Raw genomic sequence first — 20,090 nt, forward strand, 5'->3', positions numbered from 1 at the left:
TAAATCGAGGGATAAGTCTTTCTGCTTGGCATGAGGAAGTGGGGGAAAAATGGGAACCCTTTGTGGCCACCAAGAAATAAACAGGCCAGTTCCAGGTGGCCTCGCTAGGGAAGGTCTGTTTGGAAGAAGAGCAGTAAGAGAGAAGGCAGATTAAGAGACCCAGGGAAATGGCTGGAGGGCGTCTGCTTGCACCCGTGAGGTTTTTGTCCAGGTAGGACCACTCACCATAGACACTTCCACCCAGGTCCAAGTTTCATGTTGTGGGGACTGCAGCTTGCAAGTTCCTTTCAGTGACAGCCAGGTCGAGGAGTGCCTGGGGTACGAGTGGTGCCTCCTGGTGATGTCTCCCAGGGAACTGGCAAGTGAACTAAAGGAGGAGGTGGCAAGGCTCCAAAGCGTTCTCTGCCATTAGGCACTCATGGATTTGATGGTGGAGGAGACCTCTGGGATTGTGGAAGAAATGCCAGATGAAACACTAGAGAACAGAGAGGACATGGACACACAAGAGGGTGGAAGCTGAGGCTTCTGACTTCTGGCAGCAAGGCAGGTCTTCACCTCCACCTGCAGTCATTCATCTGGAGAACAGATATGCAGACCTAGCAGCACAGAAGTAAGAACATGTTCCATTGGTGGAAGAAGACAGTTTAGGCCTCACCAAGGTGGGACCACCACCAAAAAGGAACAGGTGGTGGTGGTTGAAAGTCTTCAACCACCAGGGGACAGAGGGAGCCATCCGCTGACCTGACCTATTGTCTTGGGAGGTCTGCTGCTTGCCTGGACCCTGGATCCAAGATGTCATAGACAGACTACTGAGGCTCCTCTGGCCCTCTACTACCCCATGCTGCTCATCCATGTGGGCACCAATGATACTGCCAGGGGAGAGATCCTGAGTGTATCAACAGGGACCATAAGGCTCTGGGGCTCAGGTTGTGTTCTCATCAATCCTTTTGGTCAAATGAAAGGGCCCCAAGCAGGAACAGGTGCATCCTGCAGATCAACACCTGGCTGCGCAGGTGTTGTTGCCACAGGGCTTGGCTTTTTCGATCATGGGATGTTGTTTTAAGGATTGCTAGGAAGAGCTGGGATCTACCTGATGAAGAAAGAGTCTTCACAGACAGGCTTGCTAACTAGGTTTGCCAGGGAATGGAGACCAAAGCCCTGAGGTGAGTGGAGAAGCAACCTTGTGACAGAGAATGCAGAAAAGGCTGAAGTACTCAATGACTTTTTTTTGCCTCCTCTTCACAGGTGAGGTCAGCTCCCAGGTTACTGGAACAGGCAGTACAGTTTGGGAAGGAAGTGAGCAGCCCTCAGTGGTGAAAGAACAGGTTAGGGACTACTTAGAAAACCTGGGCGCGTACAAGTCTATGGGGCCGGATGGGATGCACCTGAGCATCCTGAGGAAATTGGCTGATGTGACTGCAGAGCCATTGGCTATTATCCTTGAAAACTCATGGTGATCAGAAAAGTTCCCAGATGACTGGAAAAGGACAAACAGTGCCCATATTTAAAAAAGGGAACAAGGAGGACCCAAGGAACTACAGACCAGTTAGCCTCACCTCAGTCCCTGGAAAAAGCACAGAGCAGATCCTCAAGGAACCCATTTTTAAGCACTTGGAGGAAAAAAAGGTGATTAGGAAGTCAGCATGGATTCACCAGGGGCAAGTCATGCCTGACCAATCTGACTGCCTTCTAAGATGAGGTGACTGGCTCTGTAGATGCAGGGAGACTGGCAGATGCAGTGTACCTTGATTTTAGCAAGGCTTTTAATATTGTCTCCCACAGCATTCTCACAGGCAAGCTAAGGAAGTATGGGCTGGATGAATGGACTGTAAGGTGGACAGAAAACTGGCTGGAGCATCAGGCTCAGAGAGTAGTAATCAATAGTTTGATGTGTAGTTGGCAGCAGGTATCAAGTGAGGTGCCCTAGGGGTTGGTCCTGGGGCCAGTTTTGTTCAATATTTTCATTGATAACCTGGAAGACTGCATGGAGTGCACCCTCAGCAAGTCTGCAGATGACACCAAGCTGAGGGGTGTAGTAGATATGCTGGAGGGTAGCGTTAGGATTCAGAGCAACTTAGGCAAATTGGAGGACTGAGCCAAAAGGAATCTCATGAGGTTCAACAAGGACAAGTGCAAAGTTCTGCACTTAGGACAGCACAATCCTACACACGAGTACAGGCTGGGAGCCAGAGGCGATCCATAGGGGGTGGACGTGCACCCCCTGCCAGGCTGTGCTCCCTGTTTAGCTGACAGGCAGGGGGGCAGGCAGAAGCACCAGTGCCCCTCCTGCAAGTGCTGGCTGGGGAGCAGGGCTGCCAGCAAAAGCAGCCGTGGAGCTCCAGAAGCAGCGTGGCTGCTTTTATGGTAAGATTGGTGCTGCTGTGGCCAGCAGGATCAGCCACTGGGGGACACCCCCCGGTTGCTGACTCAAGAGGCACCAGACGCCCATGCTGGGGGCTGACTGACTGGGAAGCAGCTCTGCAGAAGAGGACTGGGGGGTTTACAAAGGACAATAAGCTGAATATGTGCCAGCAGCGTGCTCCTGTTGCAAACAAGGCTAACAGCATACTGGTCTGCATTAGTAGGTGTGCTGCCACTAGGCCAAGGGAAGTGATTCTTCCCCTCTATTCTGCACTGGTGAAGCCACATCTGGAGTACTATGTTCAGTTTTGGGCACTCCACTACAAAAAGGATGTGGACAAATTGGAGAGTCCAGCAGAGGACAACAAAAATGGCTAGGGGAGGGTACAGAGTGGTGGGATTTAATAACAGCCTTCAATTACCTGAAGCGGGATTCAAAAGAGGATGGAGCTAAACTATTCTCAGTGGTGGCAGATGACAGAACAAGGAGCTATGGTCTCAAGCTGCAGCAAAGAAAATTTAGGTTAGATATTAGGAAGAATTTTCCTACTAGGAGGGTAGTAAAACACTGGAACAGGTTACCCAGAGAAGTGGTAGAAGCTCCATCCTTGAAGGCTTTCAAAACCCAGCTAGACAAAGCTTTGGCTGGGATCATCTAATTCGGGCTGGTCCTCCTTTGAGCAGGGGGTTGGATTAGATGACCTCCTGAGGTCACTTCCAACCCTTTCTGTGATTCTACGAAAGAATCACATCACAGCCAAAAGTTTAAACCAGTTTTTAAAACAAAAATTTAATATTGGTTCTGAAGCCTGAGATTAAATAATTGACCTTGCTCGTGCATTCTTCCTATCCAGTGCCTCTTCTGCATGCAGAAGTGTAACCAAGCTCTTAGCATCAACAAAACGTCAAATTATTTACGAGAATCATAGCCAAGGTATTCTCATTTATGTTCCGCTTATTAGCATACTATTGATCACCTAGGATATGTAGTGACCACATTCTAAGACAGCTTTAAAGTGTCCAAAATATCTGAACCTGTTAGCTTCCCAAGTTAAAAGATTTTTATCCACCTGAAAAGATTCTCTATTTTTACGCTGTCGGCGCCTTTCCCTCAGCAAACTCTTTTGTTTTTCTTCTTCCTCCTCTTTCTCCAGAGCCCTGATGTGTTCTTCAAAACAGATGAGGGCGTCTTCTTTATCCATATCTAGAAATCATATAGGGAGTTTGAAATCAAAATATTTCTTACTTGACTATTTCTATTAGCAGCTCCTCTCCTCAGTCATAATTAATTTTATAATGGTAAAGGACATTACTCAATAGCAGTAAATAAGGAGAAGAAAAACAGTGCAGTAAAATAGGTCTCACACTACTGAATCCTAGTCAAGGAAAAGGAAACTTCTCTAAGGAAGTTTGTAGGCGGGAAGAAGGGCCCTTGTGTTACCCCCTCCCCCCATGCCCAAACTTATATAGTAGCTATGGGAAAAAGTACAGGAGGCACGTGTCAAATTCATGGAGTCATGCTCTGTTCTTGGACAACACGAACCAAATCGGTCTTTGTAGGGAACCAAGGTGTGCTTCTATCAGAGAGAATGAGTTCCTTTCTAACTTTAAATTCTGTCTACGCTAGAGTTTGAGAGCTGAGGCACAGACCACACCTTCTTGATAGGGTTGATAGACATTTGAGGGTCTTTATGGGGGTGAGGGACAGAAAGTGGCTGCTGCACTTGATACTCACTGTAAAACATTGCTCCAAATCCCAGAGCCTAGCTGGCACAAGGGCGATTCAGTCTCCATGACAAGGCAATTGCTTGCCTCACTATTAAGATTATAAAGAAGATTATCAATATTTTTTTCTAAAGCTAAGGGGTGTGGTGGCAAAATGGTTATGACATCTCACTATGGCTCTGAAAGCAAGAGTTTAAGCCCTGTCCTGGACTGATGTCAAAGGCCATCTCTGGCTGATCCAGTTCTAAAAGGGTACAGCATCATTTGGGCTGTGGAATCAAAGATGGCCAGAGTGCTAGCATCACTTCCTTCTGTACCATTAGTTAAGAAAATTGTGCATTTTAACTACAGTAGCCCAATGAGGTGTTGTGGCTTGAATATACCTCCCTTCCTCTTGTGGAGCTAAGGGCTGAACAGAGCAGATTGTTTTACAAGGTTGCTTAGTAGCTGTTCTAATTAGCTGCCGCAAGACAAACCATGTTTAACTATCTGGAATCATTAACATTAAACCAGTTTCATGCCATCTTCTTGAAGAGATTTCTGAACATTATTTTCTTACTCTGAAGTTCTTCATCTTCTGCAAATGTAGGGTTGTCCATAAGATATTGCTGAGCCTCTGACCAAGTGGTGCAATAAGTTACATTAGCCATATTATCCAGTATGTTTTTTAGAGCCTCCCAATTCCTTTTTCGCAACTGCTTGGCTTGTTCCTAAAAAGAGAAACAACAGTCAAGGGCAAAATAAATAAATAAATAAATAAATGTTTCTTAATACCGTATCATGCAAGAACAAAAGCCAAACTATATCCAAAGAACATGACAGCATTCTAGACACAGTTGTATACAAAAATCTAATTTTACTTTATTAAATAAAGTGACTGGTTGAATCCACAGTCATGTAATCTTTTATTGATCTTGTCTCATCTTTCTGGTCAATTCCATAAAACCCCTTACCTTAATCAAGTATTACCAATGAGTAACTGTTCATTTTTAAGATAGTAAAACACCTGTGCTGTGCTGATGCTACGGCCTACTCAGATGTTGAAGGAGCCATTTTGCCTAGCAGATCTAAAACGATGGTTCTAGTGTTTATAAATAATAAATCATCTAACAAACATTAGAAAACGCAAAAACTTTGAAGTTGTCCATTACTTTTGTCTTGAAACATACCTTCCTCTACATACCCCAATATACCTTAGATTTTTAAGTGGATTCACTATTTCACACTAGTTGGAAAAATACTGTGTAATGTTACTACACAAAATTGAGCAGCTCCTATAGTTCAGAGGTTAACAAATGATCCCTATTATACACAGGGCCAGATCTTCATTTGGTTAAATCATAGTTCTGCTTGAAGTCAAAGAAAATATGACAATTTATACCACTTAAGGACTTGGCCCAAGATTTGTTTCAATACGTGGTTCAGATCAACATTACTTAAAAGTACTTTGGAACAAAAACTAATTTATAAATACGTTATATCCACATTAAAAGACTGAGTAGGATTTTCTTAGTGAAACAAGACATTAATAATCCTAACAATTAACAATCACCAGAGCTAGTTCAATAAAAAAGGGCAACAGTAAGTGGGATTTTTTTTAAGTTTTACTAATTCAAAACAAACAAAATCACTTACAAATTCTTTACTTTCCAGAGCAAGTTTAAATCGGTTTTCTTTCAGATGGAGCTTAAAAAGTAACAAAGAAAAAAAAAAAGTTACCTTCTCTTTCTTAGATAAGAAGAACAACACGTCTTCATAAATTTCAAGACGATCACGCTCTGATATTGCATTCCAGACCTCCATCTCTCCAAACATTTGTTCAGCTTTTCTGTTTAGTTAAAGGAAATAAGAAGTCACATATAACCATTTTGTCCAACACCAATTTAACCATCACTTTGAATGACTACAAATATAAGTGATCTGGATCACAATCAGCTACTTTTCTGGTGTATGGATTACAGATACAAAATTTGTTAGGTGCATCTCTTGGGTCAACTGATGCACATTACTACAAAAAAAAATTCTTATTAGTTTTTGTTACTTACCTGGACAGTGAACAAGAATATTAAAAAATATAGATTCCAATAGCTTAAATAATGTATTTTATAGGAAAGAATTCAGAAAGAGTACCACCCATAATCCATGAGAATGATATGAAACCACAATGCACTGTGGGATGCAAGTGACAGTAAGGAAAACTAGGGCTGTGTTTTGATTTGGCTTCGGATTCAGCCATTTCGGAGGACAGTGATTCACTTTGGCATTTCATATCACTGTCCTGTTTTGTTTCAGCTGAATCTCCTGTGAATCTGGTTTAAACGGGCTGCAAGGGAAGCTTCACACAGCCCTACCCAGCTGGGCAGGGCTTGGGGCCCCAACAGGGAGCAGGACAGGGCCATGGGTGACTTGCCCAGTGGATGGAGAGGGCTGCTGCCCTCCGTGCAGGTGAGGAAACACCTGCACAGCTCTCTGATCCCTGTTGTGGTGGGTCACAGGCCAAAAAAGCAGCACAGAATTGCGAGCAAGCCTGCTGGACCCTGCTGCGTGACCTGGCTCTGCAGGGAGCAGAGATCTGGGGCTGAACAGGAGGGGGCAGCAGCAGGGAGGAGACCCCAGCATGGATCTCTGTTCCCTGCGGAGCCAGGTCATATGGCAGAGATTCTCCAGCCCCCAGTTCAATTCCCCAGCCCTAGGCCCGCAGCAGCAGCCTGCTGAAACCCCACATGCAGATCCAGGGCCCGTGCACCCCAGGAAGAGCTGGGGGAAGTGATCAAAGAGCTAGATGTTAATATCAGAGCAGTCCTTGTCCCACTTTCTCCTCTTTCCTCTTAGGTTTTAATTCCCTGAAAGCCCGGCTCCAAAACTCCCAAACATTTCAAAAATGGGAGTGAAGAGAAAGTTGAAATATATTCAATAAAGTGGTAGTGGCTCACCATGACTTAAAAAAAAGAGTTGGAGCTGAGGGAGACTGTGGTTAATGGGCATATCTATCTATCTGCCTTACTCAGATGGACTGTACTACTCTTGTGGTAGGTTCCCATTGCATATTTGCCCAGAGTGGCACATATTTTGGAATCATGCTCAGTATTTTCTGCATTTAAATCAACTTCAGTTGGTTTCCATTAGTGGGCACATTCTGCTTTTTAGTTCAAAGATAGATAATGTATCTAATGTGGTTTCCTTGCACGCAAATGTAAGACAATGGGCCTTTGCCCCCATGCTAATTTGGTGGGGAGGGGTGTCTTGTATTTGAATAAATGTGGTAAAGTTATTTTGATATTTTATATGCTCCGAAAGAAACTCACATGGGTAACAATAATAAAAGACATATTAAAAATTAAACACAGAGCTCAAAAGGGGAAGGGAAGAAAGGGGAAAAAGGATTGAGAAAAGTCATCTCTCTTATAATGCCACTCCACAGTCAAGAGGCAGCAAGATCAGAACCAGCACACATGTCTATTATGTATAATACCGAAGTATGTAAAAGTAACTTAAAAGTGTTTCAGTTTCTTTCACTCCTAGTTAGTTGAGATCCAATAATAATCAGTTCTAATATTTTGTCCATGGCTTACAAAGAGGATAAACTTTATACTTGTAGTCCCAAGATTTATCAGACTGAATGTTACCCAAAAGTTAATATTCACCAGTTATGTAGCCAACCAGGTTTAAAGGTTGAATTTGAAAAACAAATGCACTGGTTTTATACATTAAGTTGCTCTTACTTATATCTTGTTGTAGATGTCATCTTGTCATGGTTTTCAAGAAAACGCTGGAAGGATTCTTTAGCTTCTTTGTATTTTGACCTCGCTTCTTCTTTTTCTTCCTTTTCTGTCTGAACCTTGTAAGCATTAAAGGCTTGCTTTTTTTCACTCAACTTTGCCAAAGCACTAAATGTGAAGGGAAAAACAAAAATAAACCAGATGCTTAATTACACAAAACTGGAATCAAATTAGAAAAGAAAGAATGCAAATCTCATATTAGCATACCTTCAGAACACAAGACAAATTTTAATAATGAAGGGTGGTAAAATGAACTTAATTCTATGGAAAAGCACAAAAACAATATTTATATTGCTGTACCAGCTTTCATTTCAATAAACTGCATTAGAAAAAAATGGCATTGTGGGATAAAAGATAAAATATTAGAGGTGCACCAATACATTGGTCACATATCAGATTGGTATCAATATAAAGAAAACTGTCTGCATTGGATACGGGCCCAATGGGGCCAACAATTTGGCTGAGAAATGCCCATGCTGCGCAGCCGGCAATGTGGAGAGCTGCCTCCAGCTGGTAAGAGCAGTGTGGTGAAAGGAAACAGGGGAGGGACACAGATCAACATCCCCTGTAGTGAGGGACTTGGCAGGGGCAGAGGCAGTCGCTGCTCTGGCAGGGCCAGAGCAACGTCTTGTGGTGAGGGATGCACCCCTACAAAATAGTCTTCTACAGAGGTACTGTCATCAGAAAACACTCGGACACTCCATATACATAAAAATTATCAAGTGTGCTCAATATTTAATAGGTCCCACAGAATTCTCAGCATCTCCATTAAAAACAGAAGTCCATTTCAGGACAGATTTTCAAAACATATGTAGACAATTTAATTATAGTTGTACTGCTAATGCTGGCATAATATTCATTAGATTTTGGGTCCAAGATCATGAATCATTCCATTAGTCATCTTCATGCAGGTCAAGACATTACCTACTTTTGAATGTGTACAAAGAGGCAACTAGCTTAGCATACAAACATCTGTATTTCATTCAACCATAATTTGTTCGTAAAGAACTACAATGTAAATTCAAGGATCAAAATAGAGCGTATGTTTGTAAGCAACGCAGCAGTAAGTAAGAAGTACCTGTATCTTGGATCATTAATGATCATTTTCATAGCTTGTTCCCAGGAGGCATTGGAGGGTACACGCTGTGAAGACATTAAATCAATAATGTAACTATAGATTTTGCATCAACATCCTATGTTTGTTTCCTCAGAAATATTCAATCTGGGAGGTGAGATCCCTCCAACAGGCTTTTCCCTGACTTGATTAGAAGAGTTGAAAAGAAATATAATACTTCCCTTTAATAACTTTATTAGTAATATTAAAGTGATGTTGTCATAACATCAATCAACAGAAAAACAAATTTCAGGTTTTAGGCTTATCACTATTTTTATCCTCTGATTGTTCTTCAAGTAACTCCTGCCTCACACTACAGTGAAAACTATTCTAGAGGAACTCTTAACAACTGAGCTATATGGAAAGAAAAATCCAGTATTGACTCATTTTTCTTTCAACCCACTTGTCTTTTTAATGGTGAGGAATTCAGAGAGCAAATCAAAGAGAGACTTAAGTTAAAATACTTTTGATGCTGCAGAGAAGTAATAATATGGTTAAACGATTATAAAATTTCAGCTATGCAGTTGTCTGTAACAGCAAGATTATGACTTCCTAAGAATAAATTTTAAGGGAAAATTTTGTCTTTAAATGGAATTTTCTTTAACAATTTTGAGAAACAGAAGAAAAAAGGAGATAGATTTTAAGGTGTTAGATCCACTCCCCTCCTCATACACTCCAGGAACCTGTTCAAATATCTGTTGTTAAAAGCGTTTTTACTTTTGTAGGGCTGGATTTTTAGAGCCCTGTCACCAAAACAACAGCTTCACATGGTAACCAATCAATCATAATTTCTTGGAAAACAACTGGAATTTTTACTTGGATTATAGTTGCTGTGGGTGGGAGAGGAGAAACAAAAAGAAAAACTGAACTGAGAAAGCCCTAATTAAAACACAAACATCTCTAATAAAAGACTTAAGTATACTCTTTCTATGACACAGTTTTTTTCTTCCTTCAAATCAGCTTTTTAATACTGAGATTTTCTTCTGGAAAACAAGAGAGAAGAAATAGGACTCAAGAAAGCACATTTTGTAGTAATTCTAGAAGTTAAGGTAAGTTGACCCAATTTAAAAACCTTTTCTTTCAAAAGCTCTTTAAATGCTTGTTTCGCTTCTTCTTTTGTATTCCACGTATATGTTTTTTTAACTGGCTGGGCATCATCCTCCTCTTTTTTAGGAGTAGCACTATAAATAAGAATTGATAAAGAGAATAATTAGACAAGTAAATACCTAATTTAGCAGTTTAACAAACAGTTATAGGCACCTATAATTGACTGGATAGGCACCTGGCTGGGGTCTTATGACCCTCCCACCCCCCCCAGTGCTCATTCCTGCCCATGGCAGGGGGTCGGACTTGATTTGTCTAGGTCTTCTGAGTCATTGATTCTATGATTCTATGAATCACCATTAATTTTAAAAATAAACAATCAAGAGAACATTGCTGAAAAACAGCATTCATAATTTTAACAATAAACTCCATTTATATAAAGTGCTTATCAGTCAGAAATAAAATACACACTTGTGAAAACCCCAAGCCTCAGATCCAAGTTAAGGATTTCATTACAGAACAACTTTAAAAGTACCTTTCTCTTTAGAATGACAAGATGCTGCTGCAATCAACAACCTGTTCTAGTTCCTTGCCTTTCCATTTAAAGTGGGAGAAAGAGGTAAGGCATTGCCCATGAAGGGATCTTGCCTTTGCCACTTACTATTAACCCAGTCAGTCTCCTGACCTCCCAGTTGCAACAAGTTCTCAGGCTTTCAGCAATGAAAGGCAAAGTGTGTATAGTTTGTCTCTCTAGAGAAGAGATCGTACACACCTTTATAGCTGTTCTGATTTATTTGGATTGTTTAGCCAAAACATTTTTTCTTATTATACACAAGAATGTAGGCGTTTCAGAAGTACTGCCTGTTTAAACTGCACTCAGGTCAGTAAGAAGTTTAGTAATTTTTCCACATTGACAGTGTGAACATTTATCCAGCATCTCTCAAAACATTTCAGATTTCTTTAAAATAAATTGAGTCATAAGAATTTCCTATTAAATCTGTAATGAGATGAAGAACTAGTTAAAGATTTAAAGGGAATTGGTTGGCTTTGTTTTTTTTTGTTTCTTTTTGTTTTTAAAGGACTGAGCGCCTTTTTCTGCGCTCTTTATTTCTTACTCATTTCTCTTTGCAAAGTCTCACTCACTTCCCCACCCCCTTTTTGTCTCAGTAAAAATGCCAAGAGAAACTCTAGCGTTTAGAACCTTGTCTCCCTTCTGGAACTCTGAACTCTTAAGAAAGTGTTAGACAATTGCAGCCAACCCAAGTCACAGGATTTTACTTACTCTGCTGAACCCTCCTGCTTAAAACCTTCCTCTGCTGTGTTTGTGACAGTTTCTGCATTCTGTTCCTGTACAACGGGAGTAGCATTGGTTTGCTGCACTTGTTCATCAGCTGTAGCTGTACCTGTACTTTCATTTTCTGCAGCAGTTGCAGTAACACTACCAGTAGCAGCTGCAGAACTAGTAGTAGAAGCAGTTTCACTTTCTGAGGCAGCTGTTGCAGCAGGGGTGGCAGTAGTTGCAGTAGCAGCTACAGTAGTTTCAGCAGCTGCAGAAGTAGTGGTGATGGTTGTTGTATTGGTTACTTCCGTTGCAACAGCAGCTGTAGATGTAGCTGGAGTTGATTCTTCTGGTTTGCTGCTGAGTATGTCAAAAGAGAAATAGAAAGAGCAATTAAATAAGCATTATGTCAATTAAGCTTCAGGGAAAAGTATTTCAGTTAAAGGAAGTTTCTAAAATACACAGTTAGTAGACCCACCCTACAAAATGTTTTTCCACAAGTAATAAGGAACAAAAAATAAGGTTATAAGGACAATCTTCAAAGCAGAAGTACTTTAAGATAATACAGCTGAAGAATAAAATGAAAACTAGACAACAAAAATGAAGGCAGACTTTTTTTTTTTTTTTTTTTAGGGGATTAGGGAAATACTTTTTATACATTTTGTACTGATGACAAGTTTTTAAGTGAACATACCTGTTTTCTTCTGCTTTAATCATTGCTATAAGGAAAAGAAAAATATCATTTCAAAACAATTTTTTTCAAAAGCGGCTTATGTTTATGAAAGTTATTGTTATTTTAAAAAGGCAGTATGTATAAGTAGATCATTATTTTAAATATGCTTCAATAACCTTAAAAAAAAATCAATTAGAATTAAATGATGCAAAATCAAATCAGAACATAAGAACTCTGACCTAACAGTTTTTTGCAACCCCTACTTGCTCTTTTGTGGTAATTTTAAAAGCTATTAGGGTTAACACACGTATGGGGTTTAGTCAAGTTCTTTTGGTAATCTTTTCTATCTAGTTTTTATCTAGTCAATGGTTTCTTCTTTAATTTATATATTTAAACTTCTCATCTGTGATCTAACCTTCCTTTAATAAACAAAAAATCTATATATTTCTTGTCTGAAGTTATTTTACCTTCAATATCAAGGTAAAATAGTACCTACACAAACAGTAAACAGAGCAGTACATGTCACCTGTTCAAGGTAAGAAGCTATTTTTTTGAAATAGGTCAGAAGGAAATCCAAATGTGATGTAAATTTATATTTCTACCTCTTGTGACCTAATATTTTTCAAACAAAGAAGCATCTCTGGATGCATGGTATTGACTTCAACATTAAATCATGCAAGTAATGATGAATAATAATTAGTTAAATATTATTTGTTTCATTTTTATTGAAGTCATTCACCAAGCAAAGCTAGTGGTAATGTTTATATTCAACTAAAACAACATGCATCATTAGTAGTTTTAGTACACTGCAGATGATACTGTAATAGTGAAGCATTTAATATATGAGACTACCAATGCTGAAACAAGAACAGATTTCTTTCTACTTTATAATTATTTACTGAACAAGTTCCTTCACTTATTTTACTCCACTCAGTTTCTAATAAGAATTGCTTCAACAGTAAGACAACAGTGCAAATAGTTCATATATAAACAACATTTTCAAAATTAACAGATTTTCAGTGGCCATAATGTTACCTTCAAGATCCTCAAGTTCTTTAGGTTTTGCCCACCGTGACTCTTTTGTTTGGGAATTATAGTAGTAAGGCTTTCCTGAATCAGATTTGTACTCTTTCCAAGGACATTTAGATAATAATTGCTGATGCGCAGAAAAAATGCACAGAAAAAAAAATCAAAATCATATTAAATCAATTTTGTAACACTAAAAGATTTCTACAAAACAATCTCTAAAATAAACATTACAACAAAGAATCTTAAATGTTAGTACATACAATGAAAAACATTTCTCAAGAACAGTAGCAAGCAAACCCAATATCATTTTAATTCCAGAAGCAGAGGACCCTAAAAATCTGTACTTTATACAGCACTGATTTTTGAAGTTCTGAAACAATTTCTTTAAATCTTTTGCCTTAAAGACCTCTTTATGCAATTATAAATGCAAAGCTTTTCTAGTATTTATAAAATCAGTTGGATTAGTTTTGGGGTCTTCTGTGGTCAGATTCAAGATACTGAAATAAAAAATTCTGATCCATGTCACATGGTGGGCACATTATGCCACTTATGCTACATGGTTATCTACACAGGAAAATGTACCAGTCTAACTATACCATGACAATCATTGTTGCTGTTATAACTGTTTTGCACCACGATAGCTTCACTGTTAAGTTTCTGTCCAGATACAAGCTCACAGTAAACCATTCCAAAGCTTTCATTTGAGCTCAGTTTACCTCAGCAGGTGTTTTAAGATCATCTGGTTTCTCCCATGTGGATTGCTTTGTTTCAGTATTATAATAATAAGTTCTTCCATCAGGTGATTTATGTTCAGTCCATACAGATTTCTACAGGAAAACATAAAACAGATCATCAAAGAGGTATAAAATGTGCTTTTCTCTGGAATGGTTTAAAAAACGCCAACAGCAAAATTCAATACAAAGGGAAAATGGTGAAACCTGTTTAGACTGGTCTTCAGTTACCGAACTGTTGACTGTGGTGGTTTGCTGGGCTGAACAGACTACTGGATGTCCGGTCTGAGAAAAAGAAGAGACATTTCTGAAAATGCATACCCATTTCTCCTATTCATTTAAAAAATGCCAAATAAAAAAGTACTAAGTGGGAAACTGGTAACCTTCACAAGAGCCAATAGATATAAGTATGGCAAAAACATTACAACTTTAACCCTGTTTCATTCAGAGTTAAAGCTCCATTGATTTTGCTCACTTATACCACTATAGGAGCATAAAGGCATAGCAGACACCTGTAACGATGCCTGCTCCCAAGAGACAATTCTTCATTCCTCCTTAAAGTGCTTAGAAGTTATATCTGCCCAAAGCCTTGAGACCAAGTGTGCTAAAAAACAAACATTAATCCATCAGAAACACAATATAAAAGTCCATGGCAGTTAAAAGAGCTCAGCACACCACACATTCTAGTCCAAACTCTAGTCCTTTAAAATAATGACTTGCTAAATTTATAAATGACAAGACTACAACAAAGGGATGCATGCACGCTTGCTACAGGAATACATATGCCATTGGAGCTTTTAAACTCCTTATACTAGTTGTGGACTGGTGTTCTGATGATATATTTTTTTAAAAAGCTTGATCCCTGAGCTTGGAAGCTGATCTATAATGGGTGAGTACTAAGTGAATTTACACAGTCGCTGTATTTCCATTAAGGCTTCTGAAGCCTTATTTTGCTTACCTGAGTTCCTGGAGGTGTCGTACCTACAAAAAAAATATCAGAATGAGAAAACAGACAAGTAAATAGACAAGTTATATTTTTCCCCCCATCCCAGCTTACTACAAAAGCGGCTTACTGTAAAAAAAAATAAAATAAAATAAAATAAAAAAAATAAAAGATTTCAAGAAAACTGAAGAAAAGTTATCAACCAGTGACTGCAGTTCAAGCAGATTATCCATATGGATTAACATTGCTGGAACAGTCAGGCTTAGAGACATCCAGGCAAAACTCTTTAGAAAACAATGTACAGCTGCTAAATGCATCTCCTTGAAGCACTGACTGTTTGAGATGAGGGTATACAATGAGACATGACCTCCCGCAAACACAACTTCTGCTTATACAGACCCCAATTCAAGGAAGCAAACTATTCAGAGCAGGAAATAAGCGTGGGCTTACCTTCCATTGTGCTTAACTTCCAATGGAGACTCGATGTGCTTAAGTATTTTCCTGAACCAGACCCTTGGAATTTGAAATAAGGACTCCAATGAAATTGACATAGAGGGACAGAAATGTGGATAATCTACTTCAAGAACTACAGTTACTGGTAAGTGACCTTTCTTTCTCCTTCAGTATTTCAACTAAATAACCACTCTTGGAAATTAGCTAGTTCTAAGTCCTTCCTGTAAGTGAGAACTTGGTTAAATTATGGAAGAACTGCTTTCCTGAATTGTGCATCAGTTACATAAGCCAAGTTAAAAGAGTTTTGTGTATGTTCAAAGCCCCATGTAGCCATCCTCCTCCTTACCATTATGGACTAAATGTTTGAGGAACAGTTTACAAACAAGTAACTTTGCCTCAGACAATCAATCGTTGATTGCATCAGTTTCACTAGTAAATTTAACTCAACTCACAGACAGGCAAACTTTTCTCTGAAGCAGTAGTTCTCAACCAGAGGACGCAAGGACTTGCCAAAGGTGCTGTGATGTCAGCACCAACACCACTATTGCACAGTAAAATTTTCCCATGAGCTTCTTTTCAGGATGCATGTCAGAACCACGCTGAGAAGCAGCACCAGCAGCAAGGTGCTCCTACTTGCACTACATTATGCAGGCAGGTGTGCTGTTTCTGCTGCTGCTTTTCCCAGTTTGACTCTGATTTGCCTCCTGAAAACAAAGGTGTATGGGGAGTTCTACCTGGGAGTGACAGCAGACTAGAAATAAATGCTCCATAATGTAATACAGGCAGGCACGCCTTTCTGCTGCCACCATTTCTCAGTTCAGATATGACATGCCTCCTGAAAACACAAGTATGTGGGACAGAGTTCCATCTGCCCCGTGTTATCTCTGTCTCCAGGGGATACTGTGCACAGCTGAACAGGAAAGAGCTGTGGCAAGAGCGTTTGCTCCTGCTACAGCCACTTCCCAATCTGGCTCTGCAGGATGTGTGTAGTGCAGCAATGTGGTGAATATAATATGATGATCTAATTAATTACTAATGTACTAATGAATAACAGAATTATAATGTTCATCTTATAAATAAGCATATTTTAAAATATTTTTTTAACCTGAATGCTGTTAATTTTGGAAAAGTTTTGGAGGGGTGCTACGAGTGTAAAAAGGTTGAGAACCACTGCTCTGAAGAATACGTGCCAATCTGGACGTGTGATTATTCAAGGGGCAAGAAAAGAGACATGACTTTAAATGCACTCTGGTCTCAATGCTTAGTACTGTAGGAAAATTCAGGCTGATTGGGTGTCTCAGTAGCAGAATCTAGAACAGAAGACAATACTTGAAGGAGGGAAAAAAAACACACACACCTCAACACACCACAAGCTAACAATGCCATGAGCTAATTGTTAAATGTGTGAAATAATTCATTTAAGATTAAATGCATTAAACGAAACAGAAAAGGCACAAAATAAGGTTATTAAGCATATAAAATGGATGACATTTTTTTTTCTATGAAAGCTCTCTTTTCTGAAATGTGCTAGGAAAGAAAACTAAGAGCTGAACATAATATCCAACTATCCCCCCTTTATTTATATAAACTCCCTACAGCTTCATTTACACCATTTTTGAAAACTTAAAACCTTTATTTTCTAGGATACTTAACAGAATTTTGCTTGAAAGGCTTTAAAAAATGTAAAGGATTGTTGATACATACCTGCTTGCGTATCCATACTATTCACTCCTGGCTGTAAAAACAATCAACAGATTTAAAACACATAACATAATTATATTAAATGCACTAAACATCATACAAATCCAGTGATTCTCATCTAAGGTGTTGTGATGCCCTTAAAATCCCTGGGGTGCCTTAAAATCCTCTCAAGGATGCTGCAGGGTGTCTCACAATGTGAGTATTAAGTGTGCAAACAGAATTCTCGTAATAAATCAAGAGATTTCAAACAGGAATTCACAGGGTTAAAAACATTCTGACTTGGTATGGTCTTTCTATGTCCTTTGCAACAGAAGAAATTGTTCTATTATTCTTCTGTAGTAAAAAAAAAAAGTGAAAATGAGTTGGCATTCTCCGAGGGGTGCCTCGAGTCTAAAAAGGTTAAGAACCAGTATATTAATCCATACAAATGCAACAACTCCAGAATCCAAAGACCACTTTAACTTAAATATGAATTCTTTTCCCTTTCCACTCTAAGTGACCTGATAATTCCAGTTCTATAAGAACTAACTAAGGATGCACCAAATCGGTTTTCAAAAAAAAGGCAATACATTTACTAATTCAATTAAATGTATTGCCATCTTTCTACACAACAAAAAGCACTCTGCATAGCTGCAAAAGCCATTATCCAACACAGGATGTTGTATAATACTTTTAGGCTTCACTAATTCAAAAAAGTTTCAGCCCCTGTAAAAGAGATAGTCTTTAGACACATAACTGGAAGCAACTTTTTTTTTTAAGCTTTAGGTGAATTAAACTTACTGAAATGTATGTAATGTATTTCATGTAATCTCCTGACAAGGTTTAACAGCCTCATTTTCTTTAATAGGAATTAACTCAAAATAATCTATCTTGTTTAAGAAATGCATTCATAGTAATAACCTGAAGTTACTCAAGAAGTACTGAACCAAGAAGGAACTGCAGTCCTATGGTTTTCATTTGTTCTACCCTGTGCAAATCAGTCTTGCAACCTTCAGGGCATTTGGGAAAAAAATAAGATTCTCAATCCATTGGTTACTTTGGTTTACAATATTTATGTTGCAAAGAAATAGTGTTCTCAGTGGATTTCAACTTTTAATTCTGTTGTACTTATAATATGCTCTGAGGAATCCATGACCTTGATGAGTGAGGTTTTAAAAAATAAGTTTTACATAAAAATCAGGAGAGGGACAGTATGCTAAGTGCTTTTAAGCATTTTTCCTGGCTTCACACAACCTCAGGTAAAGCCTTAACTTGAAGTTTATCATTTATTGGAGTCAATCCTTTGTTATTTAATTTTTTTAAGGCAGCCTCAACAAGACATAATTAAAGATAAGCAAACCACATTACATGTTAGCACATTCAATAAAAGACACCTCCAGAAAAGAGCAATTAACGTTACCCAAGTATTTGTTTTACTGAATCTTGCTTCATGCACTCATTTACTTGCAATAAAACTCTGAACACGTTGAATATTTGTTTACAAGGTAAATAATCCTTTCTGAAGAGTGGTTTAACATTTTCAAAGCATGGATAGAAAAGAATGACAAGTGATAAATAACAGTTACTAATAAACTGATTGGTCATGTGGGAAAGCACATTTAACCAATTTCCAGACCCCCAATTTCAGACATAAGCAATTTCAAATTAGGTTTATCTGGAGAGTGAGGAGGTTTCCTGCTATTTCATCCACCACCTGTTTTGAAGTATTTCTATGGCACTGTGGCCCCTGGCAGATATTCAGTTAAAATACCATGGAATCTGATGCACTATTATCCACATTCACATTTCCTGCCATATTACATGTGAATGGAAGGGGGTGCAATTGTGGGACTGGGGGATCAGATCCCAAACATGCCACAGCGCCAATGCAGGGGAGCAATGATCCCAAGCTCCCCCTGCACTGAACATTAGCAAAACAGTCAGCTGATCTCAGTTCCAGCCTTGGGAGCATATAGTGCTAAGGGCTCCAATTCACCCTTGAGGCTAGGAATGCCAATCAGCTGACTGCTACTCCCAGCCTTGGAAAAGGAAGTAATGTGTGGTATGCAACACAACCCTTGATTCGTACGTAGCCCCAAGGCTGGCAGCCACTACTGCTTCCAGTCTCCAGGGTGCAGGGGGAGCCTGGGTCACAGACGCTGGAACAAACAGTCAGCTGATTTGCACTCCCAGCCTTGGGGACACATGGAACTGTTGACTGTGATGAGCCCCTGAGGCTGGGAGCCCCGATCAGCAGATGCTTGGCCACTCATGCAATTTAAGGCACAATGGGAACCAGTCACAAAATTATTGCAGATACTTTGTGTAATAACTTCGGGACTCATTCATTTCATCATGCCATTAACTGCATTAACATGGGACCAGGTTGCTCAGACATTAACTGGTTAATCATGTCTGAAGTGACCCCCACGATCGGACTTTATGGACTGAGACGCTCTCTCCGAGCCACTTCCTCCAACATTGCGGACCACTGTAACAGGTATGTGTGTATCTATCTCCTTTCCCTCTCAGCGTCGTGACCCCCCCTCCCCTTCCCCCTTCCACATCCCCCCACCCCCGGGCTTAGTTGGCTAACATTGTATCGTATGTAACCTAGTCGCGTTCCCCTCCTCTCCCCCATCCCTCAATTGTTAGTCCCTCGCTCGGGCGCTTTGTATTTCCATCTCAGCTTTGTCATCTTTTTCCTGGATTCCCCATCCAAAACATCTACTAATAAAAGTCAATCTGCTTATGGGCTGCGTACTTCTATTTCTTTTTAAAATTATTTTTCAGAAAGAAGTTCTTCCATCACACCTCATTGCTGCCAAGTAGCAAATACCAGACGCCTGAACAAAGTCACTGTATTTCCAAATAGAATGGTTCCAATTACTTTTCTGGAAATTAAAACTCTTATGATAGTAAATGCAATGTCTAGAACAGTGTTTAGCATTATATTTTCTAATAGAACCAACTCAAATCAAAGCGTACTGGAGTCATTACATAAATCTCACCAGTTTCAATGAGCTTTGGATCAGGCTTTATATTTACAGAAAACACAATGCTTGTTGTCTGATGTGCTGTAAATTACTAGCCTTGCATGCACCTACAAAAACAGGTAATCAATTCCTTTTTTTAATCTAAAAATAGTTATTTTAGCTATAAGAATGAACATTATTCTTCTTCATATTCTAAAACAGTTTAATTGTTTATTTCCCCAACTACTACATTTGTAAGTTTTAGTTAACTGATCTTTGTAGTCGGAAATGTAGTTAAAGGTTT

General features: G+C 39.3%; 1 protein-coding gene across 5 annotated transcripts in view; it reads right to left on the bottom strand.

The window, feature by feature from the left end:
* The window catches only part of PRPF40A (pre-mRNA processing factor 40 homolog A), a 44,512-nt gene that overhangs the window by 16,786 nt on the left and 7,636 nt on the right, over nucleotides 1-20,090 (bottom strand). For 2 of the 5 annotated variants that reach the window (XM_019553992.1, XM_019553989.1), the window contains exons 4-17: nucleotides 16,836-16,866; nucleotides 15,129-15,191; nucleotides 14,694-14,716; nucleotides 13,943-14,020; nucleotides 13,721-13,831; nucleotides 13,011-13,131; nucleotides 11,997-12,021; nucleotides 11,306-11,662; nucleotides 10,052-10,160; nucleotides 8,944-9,008; nucleotides 7,809-7,973; nucleotides 5,806-5,914; nucleotides 4,646-4,796; nucleotides 3,432-3,565 (exon numbers count right to left, since the gene is read on the bottom strand). In XM_019553992.1, the coding sequence (XP_019409537.1) occupies nucleotides 3,432-3,565; nucleotides 4,646-4,796; nucleotides 5,806-5,914; nucleotides 7,809-7,973; nucleotides 8,944-9,008; nucleotides 10,052-10,160; nucleotides 11,306-11,662; nucleotides 11,997-12,021; nucleotides 13,011-13,131; nucleotides 13,721-13,831; nucleotides 13,943-14,020; nucleotides 14,694-14,716; nucleotides 15,129-15,191; nucleotides 16,836-16,866 (1,542 nt within the window). The remainder of the gene's footprint in view (nucleotides 1-3,431; nucleotides 3,566-4,645; nucleotides 4,797-5,805; nucleotides 5,915-7,808; nucleotides 7,974-8,943; nucleotides 9,009-10,051; nucleotides 10,161-11,305; nucleotides 11,663-11,996; nucleotides 12,022-13,010; nucleotides 13,132-13,720; nucleotides 13,832-13,942; nucleotides 14,021-14,693; nucleotides 14,717-15,128; nucleotides 15,192-16,835; nucleotides 16,867-20,090) is intronic. The other 3 variants (XM_019553994.1, XM_019553991.1, XM_019553990.1) reach the window with 2 other exon arrangements.

Source organism: Crocodylus porosus, unplaced genomic scaffold, assembly GCF_001723895.1.
Source record: "Crocodylus porosus isolate Cpor-Errol unplaced genomic scaffold, CroPor_comp1, whole genome shotgun sequence".
Taxonomy (NCBI): Eukaryota; Metazoa; Chordata; order Crocodylia; family Crocodylidae; genus Crocodylus; species Crocodylus porosus.